The sequence below is a fragment of the Bos taurus genome, chromosome 12, assembly GCF_002263795.3.
Source record: "Bos taurus isolate L1 Dominette 01449 registration number 42190680 breed Hereford chromosome 12, ARS-UCD2.0, whole genome shotgun sequence".
NCBI lineage: Eukaryota > Metazoa > Chordata > Mammalia > Artiodactyla > Bovidae > Bos > Bos taurus.
In genome coordinates, this window is record NC_037339.1 from 72,746,985 (window position 1) to 72,765,260 (window position 18,276).

The 18,276-nt window shown below is 40.8% G+C and overlaps 1 protein-coding gene across 1 annotated transcript in view; it reads right to left on the minus strand.

The window, feature by feature from the left end:
- The window catches only part of LOC100337390 (ATP-binding cassette sub-family C member 4-like), a 209,452-nt gene that overhangs the window by 70,117 nt on the left and 121,059 nt on the right, over positions 1–18,276 (minus strand). The window contains 2 exon segments of the mRNA XM_059892309.1: positions 6,408–6,558; positions 16,882–16,961. Of these exon segments, the coding sequence (XP_059748292.1) occupies positions 6,408–6,558; positions 16,882–16,961 (231 nt within the window).

The following is an 18,276-nucleotide window of genomic DNA, read 5'->3' on the forward strand; positions in this document are numbered from 1 at the left end:
GATACCACCACCCTTATGGCAGAAAGTGAAGAGGAACGAAAGAGCCTCTTGATGAAGCTGAAAGAGAAGAGTGGAAAAGTTGGCAGACAAATGTCTGTCTAGTCAAAGCTAGGGTTTTTTTCAGAACAAAACCCAGTTTCCCTCTCAGTGAGTCTCTCCCATCAAGAAGCTTCCATAAGCCTCTTATCCTTCTCCATCAGAAGGCAGTCTGAAAAATGAACAAATCTGATCACATGGACCACAGCCTTGTCTAACTCAATGAAACTATGAGCCATGCCGTGTAGGGCCACCCAAGACAAACGGGTCATGGTGGACAGTTCTGACTAAACGTGGTCCACTGGAGAAGGGAATGGAAAACCACTTCAGTATTCTTGTCTTGAGAATCCCGTGAACAGTATGAAAAGGTAAAAAGATAGGACACTGCAAGATGAACTTCCCAGGTCAGTAGGTGCCCAATATGCTACTAGAGATCAGTGGAGATATAACTCCAGAAAGAATGAAGAGACAGAGCCAAAGCAAAAACAACACACAGTTGTGGATGTGACTGCTGATGCAAGTAAAATCTGATGCTATAAAGAGCAATATTGCATAGGAATCTGGAATGTTATGTCTGGCAAATTGGAAGTGGTCAAACAGGAGATGGCAAGCGTGAACATCCAAATGAATCAGTGAACTAAAATAGACTGGAATGGACAAATTTAACTCAGATGACCATTATATTTACTACTGTGGGCAAGAATCCCTTAGAAGAAATGGAGTAGCCATCATACTCAAGAGTCTGAATGCAGTACTTGGATGCAATCTCAAAAACGACAGAATGATCTCTGTTCATTTCCAAGGCAAACCATTCAATATCACAGCAATACAAGTCTATACCCCAACCAGTAATGCTGAAGAAGCTGAAGTTCAATCGTTTTATGAAGACCTACAAGACCTTCTAGAACTAATACCCCAAAAAGATGTCCTTTTCATTATAGTGGACTGGAGTGTAAAAGTAGGAAGTCAAGAAACACCTGGAGTAACAGGCAAATTTGGCCTTGGAGTACAAAATGAAGCAGGGGAAAGCCTAATAGAGTTTTGCCAAGAGAACACATGGTGATAGCAAATAACTTCTTCAAACACCACAAGAGAAGACTCTACACATGGACATCACCAGATGGCCAACACTGAAATCATATTGATTATATTCTTTGCAGCCAAAGTTGGAGAAGCTCTATGGAGTCAGCAGAAAAAAGACCAGGAGCAGACTGTGGCTCAGATCATGAACTCCTTATTGCCAAATTCAGACTTAAATTGAAGAAAGTAGGGAAAACTAGACCATTCAGATATGATGCAAAGCAAATCCCTTATGATTATACAGTGGAAGTGAGAAATAGATTCAAGGGATTAGATCATATAGACAGAATGCCTGAAGAACTATGGGCAGAGGTTCCTGACATTGTACAAGAGGCAGGGATCAAGACCATCCCCAGGAAAAAGAAGTGCAAAAAGGCAAATGGTTGTCTGAGGAGATCTTTCAAACAGCTATGAAAAGAGAAGAAAAGGCAAAGGAGAAACGGAAAGATATACCCATTTGAATGTAGAGTACCAAAGAATAGCAAGGAGAGATAAGAGAACCTTCCTCTGTGATCAGTGCAAAGAAATAGAGGGAAAAAATAGACTGGGAAAGACTAGAGATCTCTTCAAGAAAATTAGAGATACCAAGGGAATATTTCATGCAAAGATGGACACAATAAAGTACAGAAATGGTATGGACCTAACAGAAGCAGAAAATACTAAGACGAGGTGGCAAGAAAACACAGAAGAACTATACAAAAAAGATCTTCATGACCCAGATAACCACGATAGTGTGATCACACTCACCTAGAGCCAGACACCCTGGAATGCCAAGTCAAGTGGGCTTTAGGAAGCATCATGACCAATAAAGCTAGTGGAGGTGATGGAATTCCAGCTGACCTATTTCAAATCCTGAAAGATGATGTTGTGAAAGTGTTGCACCAATATGCCAGCAAATTTGGAAAACTCAGCAGTGGCCACAGTTTTGGAAAAGGTCAGTTTTCATTCCAGCACCAAAGAAAGGCAATGCCAAAGAATGCTACCACAAAACTTGACTCATCTCACATGCTGGCAAAGTAATGCTCAAAATTCTCCAAGCCAGGCTTCAACAGTATGTAAACCATGAACTTCCAGATGTTCAAGCTGGATTTAGAAAAGGCAGAGGAACCAGAGATCAAATGGCCAATGTCCATTGGATCATCATTGGATCATCAACATTCATTGGATCATCAGAGTTCCAGAAAAATATCTATTTCTGCTTTATTGACTATGCCAAAGCCTTTGACTGTGTGGATCACAATAAACTGCGGAAAATTTTGAAAGAGATGGGAATACCAGACCATCTGACCTGCCTTCTGAGAAATCTGTATGCAGGTCAGGAAGCAATAGTTAGAACTGGACATGGAACAACAGACTGGTTCCAAATTAGGAAAGAAGTATGTCAAGGGTGTATATTGTCACCCTGCTTATCTAACTTACATGCAGAGTATATCATGTGAAATGCTGGGCTGGAGGAAGCACAAGCTGGAATCAAGATATCCAGGAGAAATATCAAGAACCTAAGATATGCAGATGACACCACCCTTATGGCAGAAAGCAAGGAACTAAAGATCCTCTTGATGAAAATGAAAGAGGAGAGTGAAAAAGTTGGCTTAAAGCTCAACATTCGGAAAACAAAGATCATGGCATCCAGTCCCATAACTTCATGGGAAATAGATGGGGAAACAATGGAAATAGTGAGAGACTTTAATTTATTGGGCTCCAAAATCACTGCAGATGGTGACTGCAGCCAGGAAATTAAAAGATGCTTGCTCTTTGGAAGAAAAGCTATGACCAACTTAGACAGCATATTAAAAAGCAGAGACATTGGTTTGCCCACAAAGGTCCATCTAGTCAAGGCTATATTTTTTCCCATAGTCATGTATGGTTGTGAGTGTTGGACTATAAAGAAAGCTGAGTGCAGAAGAATTGATGCTTTTGAAATGTGGTGTTGGAGGGGACTCTTGAGAGTCCCTTGGACTGCATGGAGATCCAACCAGTCCATCCTAAAGGAAATCAGTCCTGAATATTCATTGGAAGGACTGATGCTGAAGGTGAAACTCCAATACTTTGGCTACCTGATGCCAAGAACTGACTCATTGGAAAAGACCCTGATGCTAGGAAAGATTGAAGGTGGGAGGAGAAGGGGATGACAGGTTGAGATGGTTGGATTGCATCACTGACTCAGTGGACATAAGTTTGAGTAAACTCCAGGAGTTGGTGAAGGACAGGGAGGCCTGGCATTCTGCTGTCCATAGGGTTGCAGAGAGTTGGACAGGACTGAGTAACTAAACTGAACTGAATTGAACTGATGGTTTTTCTAGTCATCATGTATGGATGTGAGAGTTGGACCATAAAGAAAGCTTAACACAAAAGAATTGATATTTTTAAACTGTGGTGTTGGAGAATACTCTTGAGAGTCCCTTGGACTGCAAGGAGATCAAACCAGTCAATCCTAAAGGAAATCAACCCTAAATTGGAAGAACTGGTCATTGGAAGTTGGAAGTCATTGGAAGAACTGATGCTCAAGCTTAAGCTCCACTACTTTGACCGCCTGATGTGAAGATCCGACTCATTGGAAAAGATCGTGATGATGGGAAAGACTGAGGCAGGAGAAGTGGATGACAGAGGATGAGATAGTTGGATGGCATCACCAACTCAGCCAGCATGGGTTTGAGCAAATTCTGGGAGGTAGTGAAGGACAGAGAAGCCTGGTGTGCTGCAGACCATGAGGTCTCAAAGTGTTGGACTTGAATTAGGGACTGAACATTACCACAACCAGCAGCTAGAGAGAAAACATAAACAGTTCTAATCAACTGGCCACCACATGTGCTTATCTGGGGTGTGCAGGAGGAGTACCTGGATTAAATTCATGGTCTAACTTACTGCAGCCTACTAGGGGCAAAAAATCCAAATATTCCACAGTGATGGTGCCAAAGTCCTCAGACTCTCCAGATCAAATATTGAGAAAATTCTGTACTGCTTCTTGACAAAAGCCTCAGGAGAAACTCTTCTTTCCACTTTCATATGAATGGGCGATGGCCCTTGCCCCAGGCAAAAATTTCTGTCAAACATTTTTTTCTGGAATAAACCCTCTTTGAACATACCATAGACCTGCTTTGCAACAAAGCTGTTGAATTATTCCCTTTCATGGGTGGCCTCAAACTATAAAACATCTGAAACCTTGACTACACAGAAGATTGGATGGAGCTCCTCGCTTCCTCTTCTGCCTCCCCAGGTCCTACCATCCTACCAAGTCATCAGCAGAATGTCACACACACCTGGACTCTACTGCTCCCCCTCCATCCAAACACCTCACAAGACCAGACCTCATGGGAGGTCACCTGCTTCTCTTGATGAATGAAAATTTCTTTTATAGATTTTATGAAACTGATGATCACTATCCTTTTCACAAATAAAGATAAGTACCTCAAGTGTTTACTATTTAAAACAAAACACACACAAAAAAAACCTCCTTTGACTGGATTAACTTAAACTTATTTCCATTTAGTCAGAGAAGGCAATGGCACCCCACTCCAGTACTCTTGCCTGGAAAATCCCATGGATGGAGGAACCTGGTGGGCTGCCGTCCGTGGGGTAGCTAAGAGTTGGACACGACTGAGTGACTTCACTTTCACTTTTCACTTTCATGCATTGGAGAAGGAAATGGCAACCCACTCCAGTGTTCTTGCCTGGAGAATCCCAGGGATGGGGGAGCCTGGTGGGCTGCAGTCTATGGGGTCGCATGAAGTCGGACATGACTAAAGCGACTTAGCAGCAGCAGCAGCATTTCCATTTAGTAGGTACAGAGAACCATAGGATTCAATATGCTTCTGTTCTTGGCTTGGTTTCTAGAAAGTAAATTTGGCATTAATTTGCAATAATTATTCATGTTTGAGGTCTCTGCTACAAACATATTCCCTCCTTACTTTTTAGCTATTGTTTTTATAACTTAAAAAAATATGTAACAATGTATTTTCCTTATTATTTATTAATATTGATGAAATGTATGCATTAAGAATGACATAAATTCGATTTTTTCATCATGTGTGATTACCTGTAGAATAGAATAATTAATCATAAAATGTGTTCCCCATTATTTTGTTTTTTGGCTGCACCTTGCAGGCAAAACCAAGACCTTGCAGGATCTAGTTCTGCAACCAGGGACTGAAGTAGTGGCTCCCACAGTGGAAGCACAGATTCTCAACCACAGGACCTCCAGGGAAGTCCCTGTTCCCTATTATTCTAAAACTAGGAAGGTGTATGGAGTAATCAATTAAATGCATACTGAACAGATCCCCATCCTGTGTTCTCATAGGGGATTATTTTCAGCATCATTTATATAAATAGTTTTGAGAAAGGGGTATACAAACAGTGTGGTATCACCCAAATACTGGTAATGATAAAGAACAAACTGAAACTAACAGGGCTTACCTTTTCAATAGAGCTTCCCTGGTGGCTCAGACATTAAAGAATCCACCAGCAATGCAGGAGACCTGGGTTCAACACCTGGGTCAGGAAGATTCTCTGGAGAAGGGAATGGCCACCCACTCCAGTATTCTTGCCTGGAGAATCCACGGACAGAGGCGCCTGGTGGGCTACAGTCCATGGGGTCACAAAGAGTCAACATAACTGATGACTATGCTACGCTATGCTAAGTCACTTCAGTCATGTCCGACTCTGTGTGACCCCATAGACGGTAGCCTACCAGGCTCCTCCGTCCATGGGATTTTCCAGGTAAGAGTACTGGAGTGGGGTGCCACTGCCTTCTCCAAACCGATGACTAACACACATCTTTTCAACACATTTAACAATTACAACTTACTTGAATGTGTTAAACATGTATTTTTTCAAATATATTACTTCTGACATGTATTTCCTGAGGTCTCCTTTCCTTTTCCTAATCTTTTCCTTTTCTTGTCATATCTGGTTAACTTCAGGAGAAGAAAAATTCTCTATATTAGTTCCTTCTAATTAATTACTTCTATATTAGTTCCAACATGATGAAATACTTTCAAGAATAGTATTCACAGAGTGGATACTCTGTGTAAGGAAGTGTGTCGTGAACAAGACAGAAATAGTCCCTGTTCTCATGGTGCTCACATCTGTCCTCCTTGGGCTAAAATGCAAAGTGCAGCTCCATTTGCCTTAAGGGCCAAACCCACTCTCAGGGGCCATAACTTTCAATCACCTAATGTTAACAGTAAGAAATTCCACAGAACAGTCTAAGGAATTTCAGGGGTCTGGTTAATTGCTGTACAAATGGAAGCCAGCACGCACTGTCATCCCAAACTGAGAGCCCAGGTACTCACTTGTACATTCCAGGTGTTTCACATCTCGTGACGTCTCTAAGAAATATCGCCGAAGAACAAAGAAAAGGATGCCAAGGGGAATCACAGGTATAGCAATCCAAGGAATTGCAGCCACCATCACACCCACCACACCAATCACAAGTAGAAATGTCTGAAATAGCAAAAATACAGAGGCCTTTATGTCAAGGATACTTTCCAAAGATAAACTTTAATGATTTGCTCTTAAGATTAAACTCCTTTCCTTGAAAAACTTGTTCGAACAGCAGGGAATGCTTTCCCTTCCAAAGAAATAAAATTATAGTTGGCCCTCATGATATTTGTTGCATGCACCAACACTTTGATAAGAACTTTTTAGGTATCAGCTCTTCTGATACACTCAGTAGTCCTTTGAGGCAGGCATGACTAGTTTTAACAGATTAGAATATTTGAGGTTCAGAGAGTAGGAGTTGAATTCCAAATTATCAGGAGTCATCAGGTGTTACTAAAAAGATGAGTGAGCAGGTATCACAGATGAGCAATGCAGACACCTTAGCTATGCATGCAGGGATAAAGAAGCGGTTAATTACCAATTCAGTGTAAAATATCCAGTAACAGTATTATCTAATTTTAGAAATGGAAGAGTGAGGCACAGTGTGAGGAGAAGAAACTTGATGGAGACTAAGTCATGGAGCTGGGAAGCCCATGTCATGAGCCATTACAACACATGTAAGCCCCCAACATACAGCCATCTTTCTATCATTAGACTAAGTATTCAATTCAGGTAAGTTCAGTTGCTCAGTCATGTCTGACTCTTTGTGACCCCATGGACTACAGCATGCCAGGCTCCCCTGTCCTTCACCAACTCTTGGAGCTTGCTCAAACTCATGTCCATCGAGTCGGTGATGCCATCCAACTATCTCATCCCTTATCATCCCCTTCTCCTCCTGCCTTCAATCTTTCCCAGCATCAGGGTCTTTTTCCAATGAATCAGTTCTTTGCATCAGGTGGCCAAAGTATTGGAGCTTTAGCATCAGTCCTTCCAATGCATATTCAGGACATTTCATTTAGGATTGACTGGTTTGGTCTCCTTGCAGTCCAAAGGACTCTCAAGAGTATTCTCCAAGCTCAGCTTTCTTTAGAGTCCAACTCTCACATCCATACATGACTACTGGAAAAACAATAGCTTTGACTAGATGGACCTTGGTCAGCAAAGTAATGTATCTGCTTTTTAATATGCTGTCTAGGTGGGGCATAGCTTTTCTTCCAAGGAGCAAACTTCTTTTAATTTCATGGCCACAGTCACCATCTGCAGTGACTTTGGAGCCCAGGAAAATAAAGCCTGTCATTGTTTCCATTGTTTTCCCATCTACTGGACATGAAGTGATGGGACTGGATGCCATGATCTTAGTTTTCTGAATGCTGAGCTTTAAGCCAACTTTTTCACTCTTCTTTTTCAATGTCATCAAGAAGCTCTTTAGTTCTTCTTTGCTTTCTTCCATAAGGGTGGGGTCATCTGCATATCTCCGGTTCTTGATATTGCTCCTGGCAATCTTGATTCCAGCTTGTGCTTCATCCAGCCTAGCATTTGACATTATGTACTCTGCATATAAGTTAAATAAGCAGGGTGACAATATACAGCCTTGGCATACTCCTTTCCCGATTTGGAACCAGTCTGTTGTTCCATGCCCAGTCCTAACTGTTGCTTCTTGACCTGCATACACAGTTCTCAGGAGGCAGGTCAGGTGGTCTGGTATTCCCATCTCTTGAAGAATGTTCCAGTTTGTTGTGATCCACACAGTTAAAGGCTTTGGCATAGTCAACAAAGAAGTAAATGTTTTTCTGGAACTCTCTTCCTTGTATGATGATCCAACAGATGTGGGAAATTTGACCTCTGGTTCCTCTGACTTTTCTAAATCCAGGTTGAACATCTGGAAGTTTATGGTTCACGTACTGTTGAAGCCTGGCTTGGAGAATTTTGAGCATTACTTTGCTAGCATGTGAGATGAGGGCAATTGTGTAGTAGTTTGAACGTTCTTTGGTACTGCCTTTTTTGGGGTTGAAATGAAAACTGACATTTTCCAGTCCTGTGGGCACTTCTGAGTTGGGGTGATGGAATTCCAGTTGAGCTATTTCAAATCCTAAAATATGATGCTGTTAAAGTGCTACACTCGATTTGCCAGCAAATTTGGAAAACTCAGCAGTGGCCACAAGACTGGAAAAGTTCAGACTAAGTACTTAAAATGTCGATTCCAAAGGTTAACAGTTATAATGACAGCAGATGCCATTTACAATGTGTTTGTTGTATGTAAGGCACTGTGCTAAGAGTTCCATGAACACTGTTAATCATCATATTATCCCATGAGATGATTTTATCTTGGGAAATCATCTTGGTCTAAAAAGATAGCAGGTAGAATAGAAAACAAAATGATTGGTCAATGCTACTTAAGCATCCATCTTAATCAGGAAAAGTATGATACCCTGGTGGACAGTATCAGGCAATAAGAATGCAATCAACATTTAGCATCTGCCTGCTACAAAAGTGAGGTGAGGTAGTGGGGGCATGCAGATTCACCCAGTCTGGGCCAGGGTCTCTGAAGTTTGTCTCAGGTGGATACAAATTCATGATGATCTGCACAAGACACAGAGTGCTGGGAAACACAGGGAGGAATACCTGAATATTTTTAGACAATTTTAAGACTTATGACTGATTTTGCAGGCTGATTTAACAAATAGAAAGAGTGGCATGAATGATTTGCAGGCAGTAATCACAGTTCAGTTCAGTTCAGTCACTCAGTTGTGTCCGACTCTTTACAACCCCATGAACCGCAGCATGCCAGGCCTCCCTGTCCATCACCAACTCCTGGAGTTTACTCAAACTCATGTCCACCAAGTTGGTGATACCATCCAACCATCTCATCCTCTGTTGTCCACTTCTCCTCCTGCCCTCAATCTTTCCCAGCATCAGAATCTTTTCAAATGAGTCAGCTCTTTGCATCAGGTGGCCAAAATATTGGAGTTTCAGCTTCAACATCAGTCCTTCTAATGAACACCCAGGACTGATCTCCTTTAGGATGTACTGGTTGGATCTCCTTGCAGTTCAAGGGACTCTCAAGAGTCTTCTCCAACACTACAGTTCAAAAGCATCAATTCTTCTGCACTCAGCTTTCTTTATAGTCCAACACTCACATCCACACAGGACCACTGGTAAAACCATAGCCTTGACTGGACAGACCTTTGTTGGCAAAGTAATGTCTCTGCTTTTTAATACACTGTCTAGGTTGGTCACAACTTTCCTTCCAAGGAGTAAGCATCTTTCAATTTCATGGTTGCAAATCACCATCTGCAGTGATTTTGGAGACCAGAAAAATAAAGTCTGACACTGTTTCCAATGTTTCCCCATCTATTTGCCATGAAGTGATGGGACCGGATGCCATGATCTTAGTTTTCTGAGTGTTGAGCTTTAAGCCAACTTTTTCACTCTCCTCTTTCATTTTCTTCAAGAGTCTCTTTAGTTCTTCTTCACTCTTTGCCATAAGGGTGGTATCATCTGCGTATCTGAGGTTATTGATATTTCTCCCAGCAATCTTGACTCCAGCTTGTGCTTCTTCCAGCCCAGCATTTCTCATGATGTACTCTGCATAGAATTTAAATAAGTAGGGTGAAATATACAGCTGTTGTTGTTCCATTTCCAGTTCTAACTGTTGCTTCCTGACCTGCATACAGGTTTCTCTAGAGGCAAGTTAGGTGGTCTAGTATTCCCATCTTTTTCAGAATTTTCCATAGTTCATTATAATCCACACAGTCAAAGGGTCTGTCATAAACAATGAAGCAGAAAGAGATGTTTTTCTGGAACTCTCTTGCTTTTTCGATGATCCAGCAGATGTTGGCAATTTGATCTCTGGTTCTTCTGCCTTTTCTAAAACCAGCTTGAACATCTGGAAGTTCACGGTTCATGTATATCTGAAGCCTGGCTTGAAGAATTTTAAGCTTCACTTTACTAGCATGTGCGGTAGTTTGAGCATTCTTTGGCATTACCTTTCTTTGGGGCTGGAATGAAAAGTGACCTTTTCCAGTCCTGTGGCCACTGCTGAGTTTTCCAAATTTGCTGGCATATTGAGTGCAGCGCTTTCACAGTATCATCTTTCACGATTTGAAATAGCTCAACTGGAATTCCAACACCTCCACTAGCTTTGTTTGTAGTGATGCTTCCTAAGGCCCACTTGCCTTCACATTCCAGGACATCTGGCTCTAGGTGAGTGATCATACCATCATGATTATCTGGGTCATAAAGATCTTTTTTGTACAGTTCTTCTGTGTATTCTTGCCACCTCTTCTTAATATCTTCTACTTCTGTTAGGTCACTACCATTTCTGTGCTTTATCGAGCCCATGTTTGCATGAAATGTTCCCTTGGTATCTCTAATTTTCTTGAAGAGCTCTCTAGTCTTTCCCATTCTATTTTTTCTCTCTATTTCTTTGCACTGATCACTGAGGAAGGCTTTCTTATCTCTCCTTGGTAATCTTTAGAACTCCGCATTCAAATGGGTATATCTTTCTTTTTCTCCTTTGCTTTTCGCTTCCCTTCTTTTCACAGCTATTTGTAAGGTCTCCTCAGACAGCCATTTTGCTTTTTTTGCATTTATTTTTCCTGAGGATGGTCTTGATCCCTGTCTCCTGTACAATGTCACGAACCTCCATCCATAGTCCATCAGGCACTGTCTATCAGATCCAGTCCCTTAAATCTATTTCTCACTTCCACTATATAGTCATAAGGGATTTGATTTAGGTCATACCTGAATGGTCTAGTGGTTTTCCTCACTTTCTTCAATTTCAGTCTGAATTTGGCAATAAGGAGTTCATGATCTGAGCCAGTCAGCATCCGGTCTTGTTTTTGCTGACTGTGTAGAGCTTCTCCATCTTTGGCTGCAAAGAATATAATCAATATAATTTCGGTGTCGACCATTTGGTGATGTCCATGTGTAGAGTCTTCTCTTGTATTGTTGGAAGAGGGTGTTTGCTATGACCAGTGCGTTCTCTTGGCATAACTCTATTAGCCTCTACCCTGCTTCATTCTGTACTCCAAGGCCAATTTACCTGTTACCCCAGGTGTTTTGTTTTTTTTTTTTTCCCCAGGTGTTTCTTGACTTCCTACTTTTGTATTCCATTCCCCTATAATGAAAAGGACATCTTTTTTGGGTGTTAGTTCTAAAAGGTCTTGTAGGTCTTCATAGAACTGTTCGACTTCAGCTTCTTCAGCGTTACTGGTTGGGGCATAGATGTTGATTATTGTGATATTGAATGATTTGCCTTGGAAACAAAAAGAGATCATTCTGTTGTTTTTGAGATTGCATCCAAGTACTGCATTTTGGACTCTTGTTAACCATGATGGCTATTCCATTTCTTCTAAGGGATTCCTGCCCACAGTAGTAGATCCAATGGTCATCTGAGTTAAATTCACCCATTCCAGTCCATCTTAGTTCACTGATTCCTAGAATGTATATGTACACTCTTATCATCTCCTGCTTGACCACTTCCAATTTGCCTTAATCATAACATTCCAGGTTCCTCTGCAATATTGCTCTTTATAGCATCAAACCTTGCTTCTATCGCCAGTCTCATCCTCAACTGGGTGTTGTTTTTGCTTTGGCTCCATCCCTTCATTCTTTGTGGAGTTATTGCTCCACTGATCTCCAGTAGCATACTGGGCACCTACTGACCTGGGGAGTTCATCTTTCAGTGTCCTATTTTTTTGCCTTTTCATACTGTTCATGGGGTTCTCAAGGCAAGAATACTGAAGTGGTTTGCCATTCTCTTCTTCAGTGAACTGCATTCTGTCAGAATCACAGTTGATGGAAATTTTGACCAAAATGAAACTGGGATAACAAGGTCGAGATGCTTGTCTGAGTTAACACTGGTTGTTCTGGGTCCTCTTAGCACCAGCACCTGAATCCTGTGCTCATCAGCCCAGGGCCTTCCCACCTTGTCACCCAGGGTCACTGGCCCTGGTGCATCCTAAGGGATGGGATGGTGGGTAATGCCTATATCACAGAGATTTGTGTTTTATCATTTTACAGCTCTTCCTGATCAGCTTTCTCAGAGGATCCTCACAACTACCTTGTGAATGAGCAAAGTAAGTACTATCATTTCTATTTACAGATAGGACATGAAGTTGGAAGGGCACGTGGTGTCCTAAGTTTTCCTAAGGTATTATAGGTCATGGAGAAATCCAGGAACGGTTTGCAGTCACGGAATTCCAGACCCACCACTGCAGGTAGAGGAGTCTGGAAGGAGGAGGAAATGTCCAGAATTGTGACTCTGTGGCCAAGAACCCTTGTGAACCGAACTGCATTATCTGGAGACCCATGTGTTTTTCCTGTTTCTCTCATCTGTGTCATGGTATCAATATAAAAAAAAAAAAAGTGAAGAGGATAGAATTCTGAAAGAATAAATTCTAATCATAAATGGGGAAAAACAGGGCTGTCTGTTCTCTCTTCTATTAGACCTACAGATGAACAATTTCTTAACAACCACTGGTTTAACTGTGCATCCCACCCTTCTACAACCTTCATATTCATGGGGAAGGGTCCTTCCAGCTCCTTCCACATCTGGTCTTAAGTAAAGTCACTGGGGGTGTTATCAGTGGTTGTCAGGGAAAAAAAATCTGCTGAAATTTCAATTAGGAAAAAAACCCAATTACAGTTTTTTAGCAGATTCACATTATTTGATTGGACAATATTCACCAGTTTCAGTAATTTGTTTTTCTATATAATTTAACACCTTTAATGACTAACCCAGCCTGGCAGATAACCTGGGAAGCAGAGGTAAGGTCAAAATGAAGGGAACTGTGCCAATGCTCTTTCCTTGAATACCAATTATAGAGTGGTAACTTGTTCTCAAAAGCTTCCTGGCTTAGGTTAAGTCCTTCAGATTTCATGCCCCTAAATTCTGAAGCAATTCAAATAGACTTTCTCTAAGATTTTTTTTTTCTACTTGCAGATCATACTATATCCAGTCTCACAGATGATTAAGTATTATATTATTCAAATATATGTATACAATATATGGGTTTACATCTATATTTGTGTGTGTATATATGTATATACACACACATTCACATTTGTGCATCTTTTATTTATTGCCAGCTTTCTCGAAATCTTTACAGAAGTTGGTAGAAGGCAACAATAGTATCTAAGCAAAATGTCAACACTCTTGAAGAAGGAAACAGAAGATTTCTTGGGTGCAATAAACATCCCTTCCTTGAAGCCCATTTTATTTCTTCCTTTCACATTCCTAGGAATTCCAAGGAACTTAATCCAAGCTACACACACAATTCTCCCCATCTGATTGGATTTCAGGCCCATCTGATGGCCCACCTCACCATGGTCAATGCTTCTGCACATCTGTCTCACTATGGCACAGAGACAATGATGTGTACACAAGAAACATGTTGACCCAGAAGCAAGTGACCCCAGTCCTGATGCCCCCAAAAATAAGGGGAATCATTATTTAATATGTTTATAACCTATTTGGAGCATGCCAGTTGAGATTTCTAGCCAAAGTCTATGATTCCATATGAATAAGTGCAAAAATTCAAAGATAAAGAAAGTCACTGAGAGTACATGGTGATTTTCATCAGTCAGAATAATTCTTTAGTTTGCAGAGAACGACAACCTACACCTAGAGCAGAAATCCCCATTAGCCAAATATTGAGGTGTCTGAGACAGGGTTTAGGACTCATTCTCTCAAAAATTGACAGGGATGGTAAGACCAAACACCCACTCTTAATTTTAGGAAAATCTGGGAGATATCAACACTTTAAAAGGACGGTGGTGAGAATTAAATGAGATTATGTATATAAAGTGCTTACCAGTCTGTGTATGACAAATATAATAGAAACTCTAAGCCCATTGTTACCACCCTTCAGTGTACTCTGGGTGCCATCAATCGGGAGAGGAAAGATGGTGTATTGATAGATTTAAGGCCCCAAAGGCTTAAGAATCCCATGAATTTGGACCCTTAGAGGCCATTCATGCTCACCACTGGAACAGCCTAGTATATCCAAGGATGTATCAGAGTGGTGTTATTTTTTTCTAGATGTGGTGATGATGTCACATGTACTAAAGTGACTGTTGCTTTTCTCTGGCCACAAAGAGAATTGAATCTGAGGTCTATTTTGTTTGAAGATGTATTTTCAAAAATACTATGACCCATAAACCTCATGCCTACTACAGTTTTTGTCCTCTCTGTATTTTCTTCTCAGCTCTAGGCCTTCCAAAGATTGATCACCTTAGGAATATGACAGCAAGTCAACATTTTTTGAGATGTTTATTTTCTTATTCCATACTCTCTGTTTCAAGCTCTGCTTCTTCTTGGTAAAGACTTACTGTTATGACACTCTTGAGCATTTATGGGAGACTAACGAAAAAAATGGTGGACCTTTGAATTAACTAAACCAAACAAGATTATTCAATAAGATATTCCAAAGATAAGATCAATTTGACCTTTTCTATTTCATGTACCATGAACTGGTATATTGATATCAATGAAAGTACAAAGGAGCTGGGATTCGAAATCAATGAAACCAAAGTTTTCTCTCCTCATTACTGAGAATGTTTTATCCTGAAATCAGGCAGTATCTAGCCCTGTCCTTCTATACATCATACAAAAACATGCAATCGATTCTGATTATAAGGGCTAATGAACAATGTGCTAAGCACACAGCAGGCCAGCCAACTTTGGAAAACCAACCTTGGCCTAGCTTGTTGTAGCTAAGGAACAGAACTTTCACAAAATCTTTTCAAAGTAATTAGCAATCACTGTCAAGATGTGACACTGCTTTACTCAAAGACTGCTTCTGGGGATAAGTAACACAGCTGAACCCAACAGGACACCTTTATAAAATAAGTTTGCAGAAAAGAAAAAATAAAAAGATATACCTTGGCAGTAAAAGTACTCTGCCTCTGAGACTCAGCTTACTTCTCACTGGTAACAGTGGAAGCCTTTGCCCACAGGTTGCACTGCACAGAAATTCATTGCTGCATTTCTGTGTGTAGCTTTTGATAAATGCATTTCATTTCCAAAATGAGCACGTGGAAAGTTGCCACAGCTTAAATCACTAAAAAGCAGACAGAGCTAAACCACGACAAAAAAGCATTCCAAATGAGCATTCTAAATGAGGAGATGAGTGCTGAGAGGACCCAACACCATGCTTTAGAATCTCAAGTTCACAGACAAAACAAAGGCTGGATAAAAGGTATGTCTGTGGTATTTCTATCTTTTTGTTTTAAAGACACCTTACAACAGAGCAACTGCCACTTGAAAAGAAATGCTTACAGAAACAAAACAGACATTTTCTGAGATGACTTTGACCCCTTACTCGAATTATTGACTTAAAGACTTTGTATCCTCAACTTTGTATCCTCTTTATTGTCCTTGTTCAGCTATTACTTTTCAACTTATCATTTATTAATCTTTTCTTTGTAAGTAATCACACCTGGCCTTATCAAAAAAAAAAAAAAAAAATGGTGCAACAAGTACTTGTCTTCTGTGGTAATGGGTTTCCCTGGGGGCTCACAAGAAGAACCCCTGGAGAAGGGCATGGCTAAAAGAAAGCTGAGCACTGAAGAACTGATGCTTTTCAACTGTGGTGTTGGAAAAGACTCTTGAGAGTCCCTTGGACTGCAAGGAGATCAAACCAGTTAATCCTGAAGGAAAACAGTCTTAAATATACATTGGAAGGACTGATGCTGAAGCTGAAGCTCCAATACTTTGGCTAACTGATGCAAAGAATGAACTCATTGGAAAAGACCCTGATGCTGGGAAAGATTGAAGACAGGAGGAAAAGGGAATGACAGCAGATGAGATGGTTGGATGGCATCAGCGACTCTATAGACATGAGCTTGAGCAAGCTCTGGGAGTTGGTGATGGACAAGAAGGCCTGGCTTGCTGCAGTCCATGGGGTTGCAAAGAGTCAGACACGACTAAAAGACTGAACTGAAGTGAACTGAACCCACTCTAGTATTCTTGCCTGAAGAATTCCATGGACAGAGGAGACTAGTGGCTCCAGTTCATGGGGTCACAAAAAATCAGAAATGACTGAGCAACTAACACTTTCTCTTTTCTGCGGTCATAAGGCACATAATTTAGTTCATCTAGACTATCTTTCCATGAGAGCTGATTCTGTTATTAAATGCCCTCACAGTAAAGGGAATCCATGCCAGACACCTGGAAGGCAGAGAGAGAACCACTTACCCAGCATGTCGCTGCTTCAGACCAACCTTGACATGACTGTGTAGACACTCCTGCCCCAGGTGTTCCTCATGTTTACTCAGCCTCCCAATCACAACTGTACCTTTCCCTTACAAACATGACCTTTCACTTAAGATAACAGGACACATTGCCAGGCTGAAAGGATCACCCTCAGCCCCTGTGAAAAGACCTTGAGAAACAGACTCTGTGCTCCTCCTGTGAGAACTCTGACAGGACTGTTACATTACCTGGATGAAATCAAGAAATGTCAGGGGCAGCAAGTCATCCATATGGCCAATGTCTTTAGAGAAACGATTCAAAATTCTTCCTGCAAGAACAGGACACAAGAAATTACTTCCCCAGATAAGCCCTTTAAGAGAAATAATTCATGAAAAAACCAAAACAATATTTTTAAACTATATGCATTTATTATAGCATTATATGAAATAAGCTGATGTCGGTGGTAAAGAAAGAGAAAATAGGATGATATCTAAATAGACATAAAATTCTACCAAATAGCAGTGGGTGGGATGTTGAAATTGAGCCCTGATTTCATTTTGATATTTGTCAAAACTAATACAATTATGTAAAGTTTAAAAATAAAATAAAATTTAAAAAAAAAAAATAAAATAAAAGAATGGGGGGAATCTTGTGGCAGCATCAAGAAGAGTTGGTGGATTTGAGAATCTTCTCTCCTTTTAGATCCATCCTGTCTAAGACTCATTCCAAGTGCTAAGTCAGTGAATAAACACTTGCAAAATACTTCAATTAATCCTAATCATTATACTAATTTTGCTTTAGTTATCAAAATTAATTTTGATGTGATACTTTAAAAATAAACACTATTATAATCTCTCTGTAATTTTTTTTCCCACAAAATGGTTCACAACAACTCACATTTCAGGAAATTGTAGATTCCTGTCGTCTTCATGTTGTGAGTTTCCTATCATGGTAATGTCATTATTTTCACAGGTATACCCGATGTGACAAACATAGACTCATGCTTAAGCATCCAAGAAGACCAGAGGGACGTAGGCAGGAAAATGGCAATATTATGTGATGACTACAGATCACTTATCATTATTGATTTTATTTCCCTTCTCAAAATCCACAAAAACAGTATATCCTAAAGGCTGCAAGACTGGAAGATTAGAATTAATTTCTAATGAATATCTAGTCCTTTCATGATCAAATTTAAAGAAATTGAAGCTACACACATGCGCGCAGACACACACGACTTTGGTGTAGCAACTCCTGTTACCTAGACCCCTGAATTTCTTTTATAACTGAGACTCCAGGAAGCCAGGCTGCAGGTGAGACATGGGAACCCAATCTGCTCTTCCTGACCTCTGTCAGAGATGACTTCCTCCCAAGGCCTGCACAGCAAGCCACAGCTGGACCGTGAATGAGCAGCAACTGAGGCTGAGTTTCTGTGGTCTGAATGTGGCTCTGCTGTCCTCACAGGGCATCTAGCTGGCAAAAGCACGGGGCATGCCCATGCCAGGAGCTGGAGCTGCTGGAATATTTCACCCTTCGTCAGGCCATCACAGCCTATGTCTCAATTTTCCTGTCTCAGGTTTAGTAAATACATACTCCAGAAACTGTCTCTCAGTGACACTTTTGCAGGCCCAGTGACAACTTTT